The 21,990-nt window shown below is 42.6% G+C and overlaps 1 protein-coding gene across 1 annotated transcript in view; it reads left to right on the top strand.

Annotated features, from left to right (window-relative positions):
• The window catches only part of OTOA (otoancorin), a 38,497-nt gene extending 24,809 nt beyond the window's left edge, over nt 1-13,688 (top strand). Inside the window, exons 22-28 of the mRNA XM_009886321.1 lie at nt 557-744; nt 7,592-7,747; nt 9,153-9,295; nt 9,747-9,883; nt 10,866-10,963; nt 12,860-13,052; nt 13,636-13,688. Of these exons, the coding sequence (XP_009884623.1) occupies nt 557-744; nt 7,592-7,747; nt 9,153-9,295; nt 9,747-9,883; nt 10,866-10,963; nt 12,860-13,052; nt 13,636-13,688 (968 nt within the window). The remainder of the gene's footprint in view (nt 1-556; nt 745-7,591; nt 7,748-9,152; nt 9,296-9,746; nt 9,884-10,865; nt 10,964-12,859; nt 13,053-13,635) is intronic.
• Nucleotides 13,689-21,990: the final 8,302 nt, after the last annotated feature.

Here is a 21,990-nt window from a genome sequence, read left to right as displayed (position 1 = left end):
GTGCGGTCTGAATGTGGACAAGTTTATTCAGCTGCAACATTTTTTTGTGAACAATGACACAGTGATATGGAGTCATCCCGAAGATTTGCATTTCATTCTCACTCAGGCAAGGCTCCCAGAGGATGGAGGTTTTGCCTCAGAACAAGCCCTTGCCTGGGTTCTGATGCCTTTGGGGAATTAGACTTGAAAGAAACTTGCAAGATATTGGTTACTCTTATTGCACACATCCAGATTTTAGTTTTATTGTGGCGTCCTATATTGTGAATGTTGTGAAATACATGTCTACTCCTGTTTTCTTTCCCAGCATGCACTGCCTCTGGAGGACAAAGAATATAACAAATTTCTTGCAAGTTAGGCAAATTCTAGTTTTTGTATCCAGGATGTTAACAATAGAAATATCTTGCAATGAAATAATTTCTTTAAATCATTACTTTATCAATATCACATCAGCTGCAGTTAATTCGTAGTCTGTCACCCTCTTAAATCTTTATATTGCTTTGATTTATTTTTTTCAGTTGCCTTGAAGAAAACTTTTGCTATTTGAATTTTTTTCCAGATTGCCTGGGAACCAGAGCTCCTTCTTCAGATGACATTATTAAATTAGCTGAAGCAAATGTCTTTTGGTCGGTTCAGGAACTGAAGTGCATGGATGCAGGGACTTTTGACAAAAATGTGGAATTTCTTGGGACTATCTCAGGTTTTAACACCTCCCAGCTTATTGCCTTGAAGGAAAAAGCCAAGCAGGTAACTATCCTGTCTGTGAAGGAAAATTAAGTCCATAATTTGATTTGCTGTTATTGAGCTATGCTGTTCTAAAATAACCGTGCTATGGCAATGTCACTACTGCTGCAAGAATATCTATTGTTTATTGGAAAAATAATGTGAGATGGTGATAGAAGGCTATTGCCCTTGCTTTAGAGCCAACAGGCAAGTAGTTCTGAGCTACTGGCAGCTGAAAAACTTAAGTGCTTTTACTTTTGAATTGCTCTTCAGTTGCTTGCTTCTCACTTTTCTTTCATAAGTGAAAAAATAGCAAGCAGTACGATAGGCTGTTGATTGGCCTGCCGAGAATTAAGCTCAGCGTGCTAAACTCTCTACGTCGATGTTAAATATAGTTTACAGTGGTGTAAAACCAGACTGACTGAAAGACACTGCTATTAGCTGAATAAAGCTCATTCTCCCACCTTCTTGTCACAGGCAGGGACAAACCTATCAGTGGAAAATTTTAGGGAGGGAAAAAAAAATCCCATCTGTCTTGACTGGGATGTTACTGGTGAGTGCAACTGACAGAGAGACAGCAGAGAGACCTCTCTCTTTGCCAGACTGCAGCTTCATGGAGAGGGACGGGGCTGCAGTCTCAGCTCTCGTCACCGCTCCTGCAGCACCGCTGGCGCCTCTTCTGTTCAGTGCAGCAGTGCAGCTCCTCTGGAGCCCTGAGAGAGGTCTCTGCCCTGGGCTCAGCCCGCACGTGATGTCCGCGCCGCGGCAGCAGTGCAGGAGGCTCCCAGCCTGGCCCTGTGGTGCAGGAGCTGCACCAGCGTGCTCGCGGCAGTTCAGCACGTGCCGGGGCAGAGCACCAGCGAGGTGTCTGGGCTCCAAGCGGCACTGCGTCAGCCACCGGTGGGCTGGCAGAGAAGTCAGACCTTGCCCCATCCCTGTTGCTGGTGCTGTTGCGGGTTACCCCTGCTGGGGTCACCTCTGGCTGCTTTGTGGTTGCCTGCACTGCCAGGGGACAGGTATTGTCCCAAACATACTTCTGTTTCAGCAAGGAAAAGCCTTAGGGTACCGTCAGACAAGTTGTTTTGGTTGCAGAAAACCCAGAGGTGCGGAGCTTACCATCCCCAACCTATCTTCAGCTTCCTGTCACCAGCACCTGATGGAGTTGTCAGCGCTCTGCTTCCATCTCTGCGTGGCTAGCTACTCTGTAATCCCATTCTGTAGAAACGATCCAGCGTTTTAAAAGCCCTTTTTAGGCCCCATCAGATCCTTCTGACAGAATGAAGCATCTATAAGTACAGTTGGCTGCAAGTAGTAAGAGTGCAGATGCTTGGAGATCTGAGGGCTGTGACCTCTGGAGGAAAGCAGGAGCAGGGTTCAAGGTGGACCTGGGCAGCATCTCCTTAAACCAGCAGCTGCAGCCAGAGTAGTGGAGCTGAGCATGACTTTTGGGTAGACAGAATCATAGAATGGTTTGGGTTGGAAGGGACCTCTAAAGACCATTAGCCCAACCGCCCTGCCATAAGCAGGGACGTCTTCAACTAGATCAGGGTGCTCAAAGCCCCATCCAACCTGACCTGGAATGTTTCCAGAGATGGGGCATCTCCCACCTCTCTGGCTAACCTGGGCCCAGGGTTTCAGCACCCTCAGCATAAAAAAATTCTTCCTTGAATCTAGTCTTTCCTATTTTAGTTTAAAACTATTGCCCCTTGTCCTGTCACAACAGGCTCCACTAAAATGCTTGTCCCCTTTCCTGTAGCCCCTTTTAAGTACTGAAAGGCCGGTATAAAGTCTCACGAGAGCCTTCTCTTCTCCAGGCTGAACCCCCCCAACTCTCCCAGCCTGTCCTCCCAGCAGAGGGGCTCCAGCCCTCCCAGCATCTCCGGGGCCTCTTCTGGCCCCGCTCCACCAGCTCCGTGTCCTTCTGCTGTTGGGGACCCCCCGAGCTGGAGGCAGCACTGCAGGGGGTTCTCCCCAGAGCGCAGCAGAGGGGCACAATCCCCCCCTCGCTCTGCTGGCCACGCTGCTGGGGATGCAGCCCAGGATGCCGGTGGCTTTCTGGGCTGTGAGTGAACATTGTAAGCTCATGTCCAGCTTTTCCGCACCACTACCCCCAAGTCCTTCTCGGCAGGGCTGCTCTCCATCCCTTCATCCTCCAGCTTGTATGGATACCAGGCATTGCCCCGACCCAGGTGCCCCACCAATCTCCAACTGGACATTGAGCCATTGACTACTACCCTCTGGATGCCACCATCCAACCAATTTCTCATCTACCAAACAGTCTACCCATCAAATGCAAAGCTCTCCAATTTAGAGAGAAGGATGTTGTGGGGGACTGTGTCAAAGGCCTTACCGAAGTCGAGACAGATGACATCCATAGCTCTTCCCTTGTCCATTGATGTAATCACTCCATCATAGGAGGCCACTAGGTTGGTCAGGCAGGACTTGCCCTCGATGAAGCCATGCTGGCTATCTTGAATCACCTCCCTGTCCTCCATGTGCCTTAGCATAGATTCTAGGAGGATCTGTTCCATGATCTTCCCAGGCACAGAGGTGAGGCTGACAGGCCAGTAGTTCCCAGGGTCCTCCTTTCTACCCTTTTTAAAAATGGGTGCGATGTTTCCCTTTTTCCAGTCACCGGGGACTTCACCTGACTGCCATGACTTTTCAAATATCATGGAGATACACCAGCCAGTTCCTTCGGGACACTGTGATGTATCTCGTCAGGTCCCATAGACTTCTGTATGTTCAGGTTCTTCAGGTGGTCACGAACCTGATCTTCTCTCATAGTCGGAGGGACTTTGCTCCCCTAGAGGGGGACTTGCCTTGTGGTCCATCCACTGGATGATGTGGGGAGAGATGTTGCCAGTGAAGACCTAGGCAAAAAAGTTGTTGAGTCCCTCAGCCTTCTCCTCATTTGTTGTTACCAGTTTGCCAGTCTTGCTCATCGGGGGGAGGGTACACTTTCTCTGACTTTCCTTTTCTGGCTGACATACCTGTAGAAGCCCTTCTTATTATTCTTTATGTCCCTTGACAAGTTCAGCTGCAGCTGTGCCTTGGTCTTCCTGACCCCATCCCTACACAACCAGACAGCGTCCCTATACTATTCCCAGGATACCGGTCCCTGCTGCCGCTGCCAGTGCATTTTTTTTCTTGCCCTTTAGTTTGACCGGGAGGTCTCAACTGCCGTGCCAGTCTTTTGCCCTCCTTTCCTGATATCTTACACCTGGGGATCAAGAGCTCTTGCACCCTATGGAAAGTGTCCTTAAAGATCTGCCAGCTCTGTTCTGCTCCCTTGTCCCTGAGGGCAGTTTCCCAGGGGGCCCTATTGACTAACTCCGTGGAGAGCTGGAAGTTTGCTTTCCTGAAATTCAGGGTCCACACTTTACTCTTCCCTGGGCCCATATCCCTCAGGACTGAGAACTCCACCAGTGCATGATCACTGCAGCCCAGATTGCCTCCAGTCTTGATGTCACCAGTGAGCTCACTTGTGTTGGTGACCAACAGATCCAGTATCGCATCCCCTCTGGTGGGGCTGTCTATTACCTGCCTTAAGAAGTTATCCTCGATGCACTCCAGGAGTCTCCTGGATTGCCTTCAGCTCACCATGCTATGTTTCCAGTAGGTGTCAGGGTGGTTGAAGTCCCCCAGCACAATGAGAGCCTGCGAGTACAATGACTCCTGGAGCTGGAGTAAGAAGTGTTCATCAACAGGCTCCCCTTGATCGGCTAGGCTGTAGTAGACATGAGCCACAAGGTTCCCTTTGTTGCCTCAGTCTTTAACTCTTACCCACAGGCTGTCGCCCTGCTTGTGGCTATTCTTCAGAGACAGCTCTTCACACTCTATCCATTTCTTGATGAAGAGGGCAATGTCTCTGCCCCTCCTTCCTCCCCTGTCCCTTCTGAAGAGCCTGTAGCCATCGATAGCCACACTCCAGTCATGGGATTCCTCCCACCAGCTGTCAGTAATGGCATCTAGGTTGTAGCTTTGTAGCAGCACGGTGGCTTCCTACTCCTCCAGTTTGTTGCCCATGCTGTGTGCATTGGTGTGGAGGCACTTCAGCTGGGCTGTCAGCCGCATCATCTTCTCAGAGGAACATACCTTATTCTTTGAGGTATTTCACTGGTGTTTCCTTCTTGGCTCCTATGATCTCAGGAGCCTCTGGCTCATCTCTGTAAGATTTCAAGTGTGCTGTAGTGTACTCAGCACCTCTCAGGGCAACAGGCTGAGGTCCCTTGCCAGAACCCTGTCCCTCTAACTGTTGCCTGTCATCCCATAGCTTGTCATGGGCGAGAGATAAGGCCAACAGTGCAGATTTTAGCAGTGATGCTCAGCTTCTAAAACTCCTGAACTGGAGGTCCTCGAAGAGAAGCGGCACTAACCAGATTTCCAAAAGCAGATGGTGAGTCTCTGCAATTCTGTCTCTGCGGCCTTGTTGCAGTAGGACAACAGCCCACTGCACCAAATGTATTCTTCCCAAGACAGCTTCCGTCTGCCAGCATGGAGACACACGGGTAGGAAAAGGGAAAAACATGTAATCCTAGAAGAAAATAAAAACAGTGCTCATCTGAGATAGTGGGAACTAAAATATTTCAGAGCTGTGCAACATAATGGTGTTCTTAGAGTGATATCTGTTGTAGGGAATATTAATACAGTCATATCCCAGCTGCACTCAACTCACAGATATACAGATCTGTGGTGCACTGAATTAAAGTCTATTCTGTCTGTGTGAGTATTTGTAAGACAGATTGCTGCTAAACAAAGACAGACTTCCTACATATTATTTTGTAAAATGCAACATGGTGATGCACTGAACGTGAAGCTTGAGAAACCAGATAGTACAGGCAAAGCTCTTCAAAATTATGTGCATAAGCTGCTGTTATGTTATTAACTAAAGGGCATCTTTGATTAAAGGTTTGATTAAGCCAGCTTTAATTTCTCCTAAATTGATTGATTTCCCCTAAAAGAAACTGCGTACTACTCATGGTCCCAAACTAATTCAAAAAGTCTAGTTATCAGATGGTGTCTTAATGAAAGTAAGAAGCTTAGCTCACTTGTAAGTGGAAGGTCTCCAAGCTCTGCGATAGTGACAGCTGTAGGGCTCTGAAGTCTCTAGGTGCGTGAGGACAAAGGAGTGTTTCAGTTTCATGTGTTGTGTTATTTATATCATTATGTCTGAGACTTCATCCAGCACTGTTGGATAATACTATTTATGAAGTACTTCAAATTCTGTATTTTATGACCTAGATCAGGAAATAGACACGTGACATTTTTAACTGCGTGTGTTTCATATATCTCTTAAGCTAGAGAATTAAGAGCTTTAAAATTGGGCTCATGCTTTTACTATCTGTTTTCTTTGGAAAACATTGACATTTCCGAGGCTCAGACCCTTTTTCTGTTTCTTTATGACATCATAAAACCAACATAAAAGATCTGGTGGAAGCTCAGTCAGGAGATACAGGTCCAGCAAAGCCTCTCCTAAACAAATCCCTAACCCCGAGGGTGACAGTTGGGATGAGCAAGCCGGCAGCCCTGAGGCTGCTTGCTATCGGACATGCACATTGGTGCAAACAGCACAGCGTGCAACTCTGTGTAAGGAGCATCTTACTCCAGAGGTCCGGCCCTTTTTCTTTCTTTTACGCAGGTTGCACAGCTTCACGTGTGTCTGAAGCTGCTTAGTAGGCAACTGCAGAGATACTCCTTCAACAAATCCTTACTAGCTTTGACCTTTCTAATTTTTTGAAGAAAAGTTAAATTGTAGCTATGCTGAAGGTGCAATAAGTATTTCCATGAATCAGCATGAACGATCAATTTAGCCCAGGACTAGACTTTTAAGGTTTTTTTTCTGTGTGGAGTTAGCAGCATAATCGTGTACTAGAAAACTGTCATGTCTTGACTGACATAAAGCAAAGTTGCTGAAGTACGGGAGACCTTTAAAGGGAGCTCTTCTTTTTTTTTTTTTTTAATGCATGTCTGTCTTGTTCAAGTCACTCCAGCCAAAACCCAGTGTCTTCTTTCTGTAAAGACAATTGGCCACACCCTGAGAGATACTGACTACAGTCTTCTGTCATCTCCAGCTAAATGTAATTGACAGTTCTGGCTCTTGATGGACTTTCATTAGCCCTTATTCAGGCAGACCTTTTCCTGAAATCAAAATTTTCTTAGGGCTGATCTGTGACAGCTTTTGAGTCACTGTAACAATATCACCGATAAAGTTAAAAGCAGTGGAACTTGTCCGTTTAAATACATTGGTACTGGTTTAGAAGAGTCCCTGCTTATTTCTTTGTTTTTACAGAGCTTTACAAATTTAACTCTATCTGTACAAACATATTTAAATAATTATTATTTTTTTTTAATATTGTATGCACACAGACTAGAAATCAGAACTGTAGGAATTGGCTCTTCGTCTGTATTACCTGATTCTCTGCTTCGATTTCTGCTTGTCTTGCCGATGACTGAGCCAGAATGACTGGTCACCAAAGCAATTTGAAGCCCCTCCACCAGAGCGACTGCGGGTGGTGTAGAAGCCTGGGTAGTCCAGGGGCTGCTTTCATGGTAGTGGTGTAACAGTGTGGATCTCAGCACAGGCTTGTGTTTTCATTGTTTTTAGTGGTACTTGCTCCTACAGCAACACTTCCAGCAGTCCCTGCTCTGACTTATCAACAAGCTCAAGCTGTACAAGTGGCAGCACTTTTAGATAAACTAACCATTATTAGTGTAGAGCCTCAAAAACCTTCATAATAGCTAGCTCTGCCTTTTGTGTGCAGAGGCATGCTTTGGGTATTGGGACTTGGAAAACCAAGGGGTTTGAGAACAATGTATATAGAAGAAGATTCATAATGACCTAACAGACGTTAATGAATCTCTTCCAAAGGTTTGGGGACCACTGCCAGACTGGAAGAGTTATCATATTGTTTCCCTGGGCCACGTTGCTCTGGCACTCACCGAACACGAAATCGAGGAGCTGGATTTGCATTCTGTAGACACCATTTCTGTACTTAGTCAGCAAAGAGAATGGACTCTTACCCAGGTAAGTGTGTTACGGAATGTACTCCTGGCGAAAGGCTCTGGATTCACCCCTTTTGGGGCTGTAGTCCTGGAATCGCCTAGGAAACAGATGCAGCAATCCACACTGTGCCCTGCTGCTGTTCTGCAGCGGTGACCCCAGCGGGCAGGTAGCTGCTGGCTTCCCTGGTGAGATGGCCAAGGGGACATCAATCACTCTTAATTGTGGTGGTGACTAGTGTATTCTTTAGCACTTGCCCACTAAGTAGTAGAAAGAGATCAGCAGCTCCTCTCAGACTGGCCCCAGAATAGAACACTGCTAGCAGATATTAGCTCTTCCTCACTAAGAGTAATCACTGAAGAGGTCGTGTGGCCCCAATCCCAGCATCCATTGCCCTAGAACCCTAAGTTATTAGCGAATATGCTCCTCTCTTCTTCTTTGCGTGAATAATTTCTAGTTATGTCAATGGGACTTTCATAATAAAGAGTTAAAAGCTTTTATTTGTATATGCAATTGGCGGCATATTTCTGACTCTGTGACCCATACCATCAGGGCTCCTTGCTTGCACAGATGCCAGCATGATGGCAGCCAGCCTTGGCAGAATATCACAAATCTGTTTAATAGATTCTTGTTCTGAAGAGCACCATCAGAAGGAAACACTTGGGAGGGTTTCATACAGTACTAGTTGGTTTTTGAGGTTTCCTGCTGTCACTAAGAACAGCTAGGTAAAAGAGATTCATCCTGCCTAACTTCAGTTGTCTAAAAGTTAGGCAGCTAGTTTAAGCTAGTCATTTGAGGCTGAGCATTGTGGATAGATTAGGAAACCTTGGAAGATGCTCGTTTCTGTCACTGACTTTGGAGGATGCCTTGGTGGCAGGCTTAAGCTAGACACACAGTTTTTAAATGGTTTAACTGGTTAGTTTAGGAGGAGCACCATCCTAAATGACTTAGGCTTGCAAAGGCATTTTAGTACCAATATCCCATTCATATCTGAACATTAATCCTAAACACAGGTCACCACCTATGTATGACACTTAAATAAGACAAGACAATCCGAGTATTAGAAAAACTAAAAATTTCATATTGTTGCCCTTTTTTCTAGCAATTTAATTGAATTGGCAGTTTTGATAGGTGACTTAACACCTGTTTCTTCTGGTTAAGTGTTTCCTTGTGACCCAGCAGAAGAGGCACAAAGTGCTTTCAAATCACTCGCGCTTGGGCAGTGGTTGTGGTACAGTGCCATTTAAGTGTCACTTATAGGTGGTGATTGTGCTCCTCCTGAAGGCCATGACAAAACTCCAATTAATTACATCAGGGAAGCTCAGGATTATATATGGTCCCTAACTTCTGGTAAGAGTTTGAGCTTCTGGTAAGAAACCCTTCAATTATATTTATGCTGTTCATGCATAATATCTTACTGCTTTTGTAGGCAAGATCTATTTTGCAAGGTTTTCTAGAAGACTCTGGCCAGACGATCAGTACACTAAAAAGCTTTGATTTGGTTGGATTAGGAGCTATTCTCTGTGCTTTGAACTCCACAGAAATCATGGCCATAAGGACTGCTGAATTCAGGTACTTCATTTAATACTTAATTATATATTAGTATCTCTATGGATAAAATTTATTGTGCGATTTGTTTTCCTTCAAGATTTCCAGAGCCTAAAGGACACTTGTTACATTTTAAATGCTTTTAGAATGGTAATAACTGTTATGGAAGGCATACACCAGTTGTTTAAAATACATTCTGTTTTAGGTTTCCTCTGCCATTTATATCGCACTGTGTCCCTGCCCATGGATGATCTTTAAGGTCCCTTCCAGCCCAAAACATTCTATGATTTAAGTATTGCACTGAGAAACACAGGTTTTTGTTTAAAGCATTAAACATTTGTATGCAATTTGTGTACATGCATTTTAAATTGAAAATGGGTTTACACTCTTCTTACAGCAGACTAAGTATATTTCATGCATATTTAGTATTGCATGTAATCGCAGCATGTAACGTTAGCCTCGTTGCCTTTTGCAGTGCTGCTCTTGCAAGAATTGGCCTGTTGTTCTGTAGCACCCCTGTTCTGAGACAGTTTAAGAAGATGACAGAATCTGTGTTCGGTTCTGCTACCGCCTGGAATGGCTCTATTTTACAGGAAATTGGTACTATAGCAGGTAACAAAATTCAGATTCCAGATGGTGATGGTTCTGAAGCATTGTTATTAAGCACTAAAGACAGGTTCATGTAGCAGTGCATTTTTCTAGACTGGAGAAAAACATTTTTTCCAGAGGGGAGTCTCCTGCAGGGGTGGACATCCATCAAGTTCATTAGCACTAAGGAAAAGTTATGGTATTCTCCATAAAGTTCTCTGAATCTGCTCAAACAGACCTTGGGGAGCACAGCCTGAAGTCATTTGAGTCCTGTAAGTTGGAAAGGGTAAATCAAGCAGGGCAAAACCAACCAGGATTTCAGTCCCTCTCTCTATTCGTGAACCGTGCTGCTACCAGAAGGTCTGTGTTGGGTGGGAGCAGTGCTCCAGCTGACCGGGTATCCCGCCTCCAGCAGTGGGAAGAATGGGCTGCCCAGGGAAGAGCAGAAGAGCGGGGTTAGCCTGGAGTCGTACTTCTCCAGAGTGCTCTCACAGATGCAGAGAATTCCTCAGCCAGAGGTCACACACAATTTTATTAATGGATTTTTTTGCTTTGATTGTTTAACTGCACATTGAGCACTCATAAATTTTAGCATCCCTGACGTCTGCGGCAATGAGTCCACACTGTAAGTACCTAATGGGTGAAGAAGTAACTCCCATTGCATGCTTAGGCTCCCCAGTCTCGTATCAGAAGAGGTTGTGAATAAGCATTCCCTAAGAACACTGCTTATGATTTTATCGATTTTTATAATTGTCTCTTTTCCAAGATAAAGTAGCTCAGGTAGAGTACCTTCCATACCAGTGTTTAAGGTCAGATGATTTGTAATGTTGGAATACACTGAAAGAAACAAACCAGAAAAAAGAACTGGTATCTCTCTCCATAATTCACTGGAATAAACCATTTATTAGATATTTTGCATAAATGCTTAAAATTTTATTAGCCTAAAAATAAATCTAATAAAAAGAATATTAACTAAGTTTTGTTCCTATCGGGTGGTTTTTTTTAGGTGGTTTGAATGAGGATGAATTAAAAGCTTTTGATAAAAACTTGATGCCATATTTCCAGCCAATAGCAGTAAGACGTATACCTCCTGAAATTTTCCAAGTAAGAGCTCGATTACTGAAGAATTAACCAAACTTCTCTCGGTTTTACCCCAGTATAAATAAAATGCAGCACTGATTTATAGTTTGGTTTTGAGTTTCAGCAAGAACTTGTCTATGCTGTGTTAAGTGAGAGGCAGTCAAGGATCTGAAACATTAACTTTAAGCTATATCATCTGTATTTGAGATACCCATAAAATATGCTAGACAAGCTTTATTTATTCTTCAGAATGCGTCCCAAGGAAAAAGCAAAGATCTAGGGTCAGAAAGCAGCGAATGGACTCTCTTTCTTCCAACACTGTATTCGGATCTGAGCATTTTTTCTCTGTTTATTAGCATTTGCAAGGATGCTATCATAGCTACAAATTTATCTGCTGACTATGTAAGAACTTTTTTATTATCCTAAAATCTGGCAACATTCTCCTGAGTTAGCTCTGAAAAACAGATTGTACAGGCAGATACAGATCACAAAGGAATTAGATCTAATTACAGCCATTCTGAATGTGGACCAGAAACTAGAACATGGATCTTGAGATCATTGCCCCAGACTCTATTTGACTTAGTGACAAGATTAATATTCTGCCTAGGCTGGTCTCTTTCAGATGCTCGGGCAAGCAAGGTTCTTATGGACAGAAGAGCTAAACAGATAGTTAACTGTGTCAGCTTCCATAAAAGAGAAAAGCTCCTTGAACACTAACTGTTCTGCCCAGTACCACTGACAGTTTAGATAAGCTTGAAATGTCCTTAGTGAAACGATTTCTTTGAAAAGCAGGCAAAATTGAAAATCTATGGCATCCTGTAGAATTTCTTTCAAATAGCATACGTTTCTGTTAGTAAGAATAGTGACGATACTACAAAATGTGCTTAACAAATAACAGGGCACCTTCTCAGAAGAGTTTTCTGTATTTGAAAGATTCAAAGCAGGTTTTGGTTTACGCAGGTTTTGTGTAACTTCATTTTATGGCTGTATATATTATTCAGATTTTTATTTATGAAAAATTACATTGTGTTATGGACTTTAACTGAGTTAAGAAGAGACTCAGTTCAAAATTTCTGGACCTGTAGTCATTTACATGAGCTTACTCAGTTTAAAAGAGAACACCATTTGGCAGACAATGAAAAATGAGGAAGGGTTTGCTCCATTGACATACAGGGAATTTAGTCTTTCTAAAATAGAATCTGGATGCAGAATTGTTGCAGCAAAGAAGGCTTGTTGTGTAGGAGGGCGAAAATTCTTATGACTGCAGAATGTTAACTAGAATCAAAGCAATCCAGCATGCTCAATACATGCAGGCTTTACAACCTGGTTAATTGCTATGTGGTATAAGATAATTGCTGTAAGATTACAATTGCCATGTTTCATTTTTAAGCACAAGTTTTAATATGACAAAACTTGGAAGATTTTCAGTCTAAAAGAGAAAATTGAATAATGAGATTAAAGCATGGGTTTTTTTCATCTCATTGCTCTACTGCTAACTCTAATTAAAGGTCAAACATAGGTTCAAGTGAGGTTGCTTGGGAGCAGATGTAAGAGGAAATAAATGGAAACACAAGAGGATGCATAATGTCATCAATCTTCGAACAAATCAGAAAAGAAGTGGCTGGAAAATTAAACTCCAGCAATATATTGAAGAAGTGTCCAATGCAGCGTTGGCATAGAAAGCTTCTCAAGCTGTCAGATCCCAGCAGCAAAGAGAAGGGTAAAAGATAGATGAGTGGTCAGTGAAGTAAATGAAAGCAGAGGATTTTTTTTAAGCTCTATTGAGCTCTTTTATAGCAACACAATGTTGAAGGCTACTTCCTCTCATTCCAAATGCAAGACAGTGCTGACTTCTGATTCCTTACCTGCCTTATATAATTGACAGCCTAAACCAATTTCTTTTGCTTTTATTCCTCCCAGGCGTTGTCCCCCGAACAAATAGCAAACCTGGGCCCTGAAAATGCCGCCGTGGTTACCAGATCACAGCGTGAGCGTCTGAATGCATCGCAGCTCCAGAGCCTTCAGCAGGCGCTGGACGGAGCCAGGACGAGCACCCTGGAGACACACAAGGGTGCAAGCACTACCCAGGCAGTGCAAACCCCAGCTCCAAGCGGTGAGTAGGGTCTCTCTCTCCTCCTGCTGGGAGGGGAAGGACACACACACCAATGGGGTGTGCAGTCTCGCAGCACCCACCACAATCAAACCTGTACTTTGGAGGTGGGTTGCGGTGAATTTTCTGGTCAACTTTTTAACTCATGCCTCAAATCACATTCCTGACCAAGACAAACAGGAAGGGTGTTGTTGGATTTACCCACAGCAAGAGATAACGAGGAAGACTCAGATAGCATTAGCAGCTATGTGCTGCTGGCAGCATTACACTATGCTAAGCACTAGCTTGTGTAAAATGTAGTCTGAAACAGTGAGCTTTTCCCTCTCCTTCTTTCCCATATTCTTTGCCTACATTTAAGGCAGGGGTCTCCATCTCTGGACCTTCAGATCACAACCTTTATCTGCAGTAGAACCTTGTTTGCAGAGCTGCAAGTGGGAAAGGAGGTAGCGCTGGGTCAGATTAGCATCTTCATCCGGACTGCAGGACCCCTTGAACAGTTTTTCCTGCTGTTCCCATCCTATTTGGAATTAAGGCCTGGTAGTACCTCTGCTTCAGTGGTTTAACATTTTACTTCTCCATATTGCAGTTTACACTGGGCAAGTTATGCTGGCAAGTATGCTAATGGATGTTCTACAATGAGTGAGATTTTGCACGTAGTCAAGCCAATGTTGAGAACTTACCCCTACTGGACAGCAAATATTGTTGCTTCCAGTGACACCAGCGAGACATAACCTGTTGAAGAAGAGAGAGGGATGCTGAGGTGCTAAAACAGGAGTAAGGCGGACTAAATTGCTGTGATGCCCTTGCTGGTATTAGAGCAGACCTTCCCAGAAGCACATGAGTGGTGCTTTCAGCCCAGCTCTCTCATGCAGATGACCTGTTCCCTCTGTAGATATGCCAAAGGGAGGAGTTTTCTGGGTAAAGCTCACCTGAGGTTTTGAGCTCATTCATTATTCCTCTCTCTAGCGAGTACCTCCCCTACAACATGCGACAGAGCTGTGTATGTAACCTGGAAGTGACCATTCTGACCAGTGTCGTCTTTTGAACAGCTGAATGTAATTAGGATTCAAATGTTGGAGTTTGAACCTCCTTGGGGTGGTGTAGGTAAAACTGCACTGGACCTGAACTGTATCGTGACACTAAGACTTAATGCTTTCTGCTTTTCAGGAGCTCCTTGTTTGAGTGGCTTCAGCATCCGGTTGTGGGCTGTGCTTACACTGCACCTGCCATTCTGAATCCATGATTGTTAAGCTTGAGGTAAGTTGTATTTTCAGTAAGAGGTAGCTTTATAAGAGAAACATAGTTCACCTGTAGCAGGGAACAACACAGGGTGAATGACTGTGGGAACCCCTTCCTGCTTTGAATACAGAGGTAACAGTTTCTGAATAATTTTTCAAGACACAAAGGTGTCTTGTACCTCTGTTAGACTATCTTGGAACCTAATCAAGGGGAAACCACTTTATCTTATCTTTACGGTAAAGCCAACCTTAACAAAAGTATATCTAAAATTCCATGTAACACCAATCCATTACTGCATTGTTATTTGGAACGTGGTGTTGGTATTTATCTGTATTTTGCCTGTTCCAGTCTATTGATCAGATTTTATTCCACAACCGCTTTGATAATCTCCAGTTAAAAGAATGTTGCCATTAACTTTAATTGGATTTTACTGCTTTGACAGGCAAAAATTTAACGGGAGCACTGGTGGGCTTAAGGTGTAAATTCCAATTAAGCAAACTATACGCTTAAGTGTTTTACTTAGTCTTTAAGACTGCAAACCAAGGTATGTCAAAAGACTTAATATTTTTCTTCACTTTTCAATTTTCAGTGTCCTGTAGGTTACAAAGGAGATGCTAGAGATAAAGTGTTGCAGCTCAGCATGAATAGTAGAATCAAGAGGCTCTGAGATGCCTGAATGCAAAGTGCTTAATTTCTTTTAAAAGGTGCAACACCTTCATCTGATGCGAAATATCCCCTTTCCCTATCTGTACCATTAGCAAGTAGCACAGGATCCCTCCAAATACTTCAGACAAATTTCAAAACTAAATGGCTTATCTGTCTCACGAAAACCACTGAAAGATACGCTTACATGCTAGGGAGGAGCCTGAATGACCCAGGGGACACGTAGCAGATGACTGTTATTTGGAGGCTGATGTGTTGTACCTAATGCTTTTTATGGTGGCTAATTTGGTCACTGTTGTATCCATCTGTTGGGTTTTCTTCTTATGTTCTAAGTGTACATTATCCTTCGGTGTGATGTAGTAGAAACTGTACTAAAAGTTACTGCTATTGCAATAAAATAACTTAATCTGCGGGCTGCTGGTTTAAATCCTGCTCAGATAAGAAGTGATGACATGTTCTTACGATACAAGCACCTGCAAAAAATGTAGTTCCCTGTGGCTGTATGCATTCAACACAGAACTGTTGACACAGAGGGCATTGGCAATATTATTAGTATTTCATGTGACAAAGTGCACCATGGAAACCTGCTTGTGTTCATCGTGAGAGAGTCCCTTCACTTCGGGCGGGGTTGAAGCATACACCTGCAAAGCGTAAGGTAAAACTGCTCACTGGGTCTACGTACTACTAGGACTGTCAATGCAGTACTTTCCCCAAGCTCTATAATAACTAATTTCTGATAATTGTAAACCACAAATATTTTCATGTGTTTTATCAATATATGGCTTACGTGTCTAATGTTTTTCGTGCCACGCCTCAGTGTTTTGAACAATGAAAAAACATGTATTAAAAATCTTCTGCATGTGAACATAAATTTTGATGTCATTCAACATTATTTTATGCCACAAATGCATGGTACAGTTTTCCATTTTGCCATTGCAAAAGTCTTTATCTTTTCTAGAGTGAAAAAGCAATGCATACACTTAAAAGTTTAGCTTTTTCCTTTAGGGCTTTATTCTTGTAAATGCCTTTCAAACTTTTATTTGTATTTCTCTACGGCAAACATTACATCCAGCTTCACAGCACTGAAAGCAGGATTGAAATTTTGCTACAGGTGGGGAAGCGACAGGAGTGGGGCTGAGAGGGAGAGCTGGAGGGAAGAGGCTCACTGCTTTTGCTGGTGCTGGGCAAGGATTAACGTTAGCTGTTGCTGCTGTTGGGAATAACAGCTCCCACCACAGTCCCATATATTCTGTAATTCCTGTAGCAGCAGGAGCCAGCCTGATTTTCAGGGCTTTGTTATTGGCAACGTAGGCAGTGAGAGCATGGCCATTTTTCACCCCCTCCAGTTCCCTCTCCCCTTTTAGCAATCTGCTGCTCTATGCCTTTGCCTATAACTAACTATGGCAAGTGTGACATGACATTACAGATAGTACTACGTGCTTTAGTTTTGCATTTTATGAGCAAAGAGCTACTATTGCTGGAAACTACCTTGCACCTTTTTCTCTAAGGATAAGATTCCAGCTTTTCCTGCTGCGATTCCTTTTCTGCGTGTAAACAGTAGATTGTGACGTTTATTTAAATAGAAAAAAAAATTGTTTTATCAGTCCCAGCAAATACGTACAAATGCCCACTAAAACAAAAAAAAAAAATTCTTCAATGGATCAAATACATTATAAAGATTTATCTGGGGTTTTTTTACATTAAAAAGGTCTGCCTCATTTAGATGTGGAAGTACTAAACGGTTGTTTGATTTCTAGAAATTGCCTGACTTGGATGGTGTGTGCGCTTCAGTGAAGATGCAGGAGAGTATTTTCATAGTCAAGAAGACAGTCAGCGTTTCCAGTTCGGCTGTTTAAGTCAGATACATGACTTAGCTATACCAGGCACTTCAAAAAATCTATATGAGCTGAAAATGATCTTCTGTCAATGTACCTGGGAGTGATTCCATCTGCAATTATGTGAGTCAGAGTTTAGCTTTTAATTGGAGCACGAGCGAGCTCTTTGTTTTGTGCCATCTGTGCTGTCATTTCTTTCAAGCACAAGTGCTTTTAAATAGCTGAACTCCTTGATTATTTATTTATTTTATTAAATTAATAATTATGTTAATAACTTTGGCATCGCATTTCCATTTGGTCAGACATACCTATTTCTTATAAGAGTAGTGTAGGAAGGGTAAATGTGGAGCACCCACTTAATGTTGTACTTATTTCACGGTGAGATTATAAATCCTATTTGGTTTGTAAGATAGTCTGAGCATCTTAGATGGCAAGTATTGTAGAAAAGCAATTTTACTTTTGCCAGTGTACCTCTTGTAAAGGTCACTGATGGAAAAACCCATTCTACAAAAACTGGGATTCATGAGATGCCTCCCTCAAAACTGTTGAAACTGAATTTCTGTGGAAAGACTAGATGGAAAGGAGACAAAGAGAGAGAGAGCCACCAGTATGGATGGTATATGATCTGCTATCCATTCACAATCTGGCACACCTCCATTGCTAAGAGGAAACTGAAACATGTACACTTTCCTTTTTACTCCTGTGAAACACTCCACAGAACCTCTTAATGCAGGCATCCACGCCACAGGATACTGCCAGTCATAGGGATCTGTCCCGTGTGCACGTGTGTATTACATACAAAGAGCACATGAGCACTTTCACTGGAATGCATTCATGGGAAAAATGTCTCACAGTCCCTCTCTTTTCACACCATCAGGATTTTAGGGAAGAGTATACTACAGATAAATGCTGTATAAAGACTTCAATCCTCAAAGAAATGTAGCTGCTTGTTGTGTATGTGGGTAACATTTGTTTAAACCAAGCTTAACTTTTATATCCTTTTAGTTGTAACATTTATATTTGAGAATGAAAAAAAAAATCAGATTAGTGCATAAATCTGCTGATGAATATATATCACGACAATAATTTTCTTATCTGCATATTGTGAGAATTGCAGCTCTCCTCTCCACTTGTGACTGCTCTGGTGGTTGCTAGGCACTGCTGTACATCCTGCAGGATGTACACCCGACTGACTGTCGACAGTCTGACATAGCTCTGTGTAGGCCGAGCTCTCCTGAGTGTTGTGACCTGTGTGACAGGCAGTCCTGTCCAGCAGCGGGTACCAGGAGGTATTTCATTTAATTCATTTTTGGATGTAGAATTCTTAAGGGGTTAACAGACTGGAAGAAATACTTTATTGGCTTATTATTTCAGTGCCTGACACCTTTATATTCAGAATAGTGTTTAGAAAAGAGAAAGAGGCTACTAGCTCTGGATCACTGACAGAGAAAATATCCCTACCACCTGGTACTGAGGAAATGCCACATTTCTGGTATCTTTAAATCCCTGAAGATAAGAAAACAACTACCCAGCCACAGTGTCTGAAAAAACGTCCCTGTAAAGCTGGCATTATGGCTGTTGTCGGGTTTTGTACAGTACATGGAATGTTTGACTCCCAAGTGATCTCAATCTGTCACATCAGAGCTAACCAACTCCTACCAGTGTGAAGCTCTAAAGATAGCGCCTTAAAAAAATGGCATCCTTCTTTAATTTTAAAGTTAAGAAGCCCTTTATGCCTCTGTATAATCTGCTCAAATACTCCAGAGGCAATTATGTACTGCATTATGGCAGATTTAGTTTATCACTTGACTGCTGTGCCTATCTTAGGATCATCGCCACCTGATTTATTTTCCCATAACACAGATTGCAGTCCCATCACATTAGACTGGGACCTTGTTAGAGTCCCATTGTCTGCCCATGTTGAAGCAGATGTGAGACATGCCTCCGAGATGTGCCAGCCAAATGCACCAGAGGTTATGGGAGAGGTCCGACTAACTCAACTGACACTCACAAATAAGCAAGAAATCGAATACTCACCTGGAATGTGTCACTTGAGCAGGTAATCCCATAGCCATAGTGTACTTGCTGGTATTCTGGCTCTTACTGTGTTGTGGTTATAGATATCACATGCTGCTTCTGAGTGTGCTCACAGCCAGTTATGGCATATCAGTCGAGGAATGGTAACTCGTTGAAATGCAGTACCTTGTTCCCTTGTGGTAGGCTGTCTTCCTTAGAGAGAAGTATAAACCAGGTTTCACATAATCTCGTCCTTTTTTTTTTCCCCTCAAAAAAGGCTGGTATTCTAGGCTGGTACACAACTTTAAGCATTGTGGTCTCTTTATCGCAGTGAAAGTGGTTTTGATAAGTATGCAGGTTTTGGATTTTTTATTTTGTTAAAGCAAGATCTGTAGCTACACGGGCCTAAATAGGGCTATGAACCTTATTTTACTCCATTATAGTCCCAATTAGCAAAATATTCTGTCCTGTGTCACATGATGTGGGACACCCTTGTGGACTGCTTCCTCCACTGCTGTTGAGGTGAGGGATCTGACTTCCCTTTCCAGTAAGGCAGGAAGGAAACTGGATAGAAAAGACAGGTCTGCAAAAGATAAACACACTCCAATGTAAGTTAAATTTGTCTTATCAGTATTCCAGAACACCTGAAATTGTTCCGCAGAAACAATATTTTGTGCATTGTTATACAGCACGGTTTTAAAAGTGCAGATAAATGACAAACTTCTCAGAGAACAAAATAAATGTGTGCCATCCAGGTATCCAGAACTTCATATTTTGGTAAAGTGCCTGGTCCATTATCAGACTATATTTCCATCTCTATCTACTCAGTCCCTAACCAGAGAAACGATGAGACTGGCTCATACACCCCACCTGACTTTGTTGGTATCAGGACCTGTAGCAGTTTTGTACCATAGGATATTTTTGTAAAATTCGCATCTGGTTCTTTAATTGTGCCCATAAATAGATAGTCTAGAAATGTATTACATTTTTTCTGCTAGGAGTAGCAAGCAGCCAATGTCCATCTGCCCCTTCTTGTTCAGCATCACTCTGCTTTTCCCATCCAGATTAATGAGAGGATTTTCTTGCCCTCGTGATGCAGGAACACAAGGCATGTTTAGAGCTTACAATCCAAGTGACTATACATTGCAGTATTAAATGGAGGAATTGTGATTGCTGGGCTTCTTGCTTTGCCAGCAACAGTGTAACATTTAACTTGTAATGTTTTAGCTGGCATAATTAGCCTTACAAATATTTAACAGCATCTCACTTAATATCTACGATCTTCGCTTTGGGGGACAAGGAGAAAAGAAGAGATCCCAGGACTAAATTCCTAGAGGAGAAATATGAAAATAGTGGAAAATACTGGGAGGTTGGAACTCAATGATCTTCAAGGTCCTTTCCAACCTAAACCATTCTATGATTCCAATATTTTCCAGTACTCTTTTCCCCAATAATTTATAACTGTTGTATAGAAAATAACTGTATTGATTTATCAAAGAATAGCCACTGCGATAGTTAAAATCGCATGTTGGTTTGATGCACAAGCTAAAGCTGCCCTAGGTCATCTTTAACTGGGGCCTGACATGTTTCAGTATTTAATCAGATGTCAGAAAACAACTTGGATCACAAACAAGTTCTGAATATATCCTGCATGAACTGAGAAAGGGGTTGAGCAAGAAGGGATGTCAGTTCTCTGTCTTTAATGTATCTATTAAAATAGATTCCAGTTATGCACCTGTCTGTTTTTATTAGCTACTTTTATTTCTGTATTCGTCCTTTTAGAAGTGTTTATATCTAACACATTAAATGCACGTATTTCAGTCAAAGTGATGTCAAACAGCTAATCCAGCTAGTTCAGATAGTGCTTTAAGACATAAACTGTACTTTCCAACCTTATTCCATTTATATATAGTGATGGAAGTGCCACAGCATTCCAACCGCAGAGGTTGTACTTGCATAGTTGCACTTGAGCCCCCACTATAGCCATCTATGCCCCAGACCTGGGGAGTTCTGTCAAATGCTGTCGTCTTCAGTACCTATTCTCCAGGTACTGGATTTGGGTTCCTAACATGTGTCCTCAAGTAGGCAACTTACTGGTAATTACATGAAACATTATTTGATGCTGAAAGCCATTCAGTATCTGTTTAGAATAATTTAGTCTACTGGAGTTCAAATCTACTGGTTCCAAACTTTCCAAATTTAACATCTAAACTCTTCTCTTAGGACATTATCAGAGTAAGATAAGAGATACTATGGGGCTTGTCAAGGCGTTGTATTGCTGCACTTGTAAACACAGTGATTTAAGAGGACAGGCTTTGATTCCTAATCTCTGAAAATAAGTAAATTTGTTTCTGTCACACTGTGGGTACTTATTAAAAATAGATAAACTCAATAGCAGGTACTAATCAGTTCTCTTTTTCTTTCAGCAAATAGGTAAGCCCATTAAAGATTTCAATGTTTATGTTACATTTTAAACAAGCAAATGAAAGACTGGAGTTAGGACCTTCTTCATAGATTTTCAAACAATATGTAACCTTCTGCTGTAGGAAATTTCCTGGACATGGTTCTGTACATCCTTCTGTAACAGTAAAGGCCTTACGCTATTTTCTCAAACAGGGGAATTAATAATGTAAACCAATACATTTTAAAAAAGTAACTTACTCTTTCTGATGCTATAAAAAAGCAAAGTGCCACTGTTCAGCTGGGATGACCTGTTACCTATTTTCCAGAGTCATTGGAATCCCATTCCCATCTGTCTTTGTCACTGTTTTGATTGTTGTTTTTTTTACAGAGAACATTGGAGAGTCATTGGAGCACTGCTTAAGAGGCGATACATCTTTGAACTGCAGCCCCGACAGCTAGGATGGTGATGCCCTCCTTCAGGCTTAGGGACGCGGGACTGCAGAGGCTGCAAACTAACTTGCAAAGCCTCGCGGTGGCAAGGGATAATTACTAGGCTTTTTCTTGGAAGATTTTAATAATCTCTTGGGCTACTAAACAAGAATCAAGCCAATTGCTCGTTTTCACAAAACATGGGAACAGCTATTTAATAGCACCCACTACACTAGCCAGACGCCTGTGGCCTGAGCTCTGGGGCAACTCCGCTGTGAGCCCCATGTCGCTGACAGCCATCCGGCCAGGGCCAGGGCCAGGGCGGGCAGCAGCCGCTCCTGGCTGCACAGGCCTGC

This window comes from Charadrius vociferus, unplaced genomic scaffold (assembly GCF_000708025.1).
Source record: "Charadrius vociferus isolate BGI_N301 unplaced genomic scaffold, ASM70802v2 scaffold430, whole genome shotgun sequence".
Classification (NCBI taxonomy): Eukaryota; Metazoa; Chordata; class Aves; order Charadriiformes; family Charadriidae; genus Charadrius; species Charadrius vociferus.
Note: the sequence above shows the minus strand (reverse complement) of the source record. Positions and strands in the feature narration are given on the sequence as shown.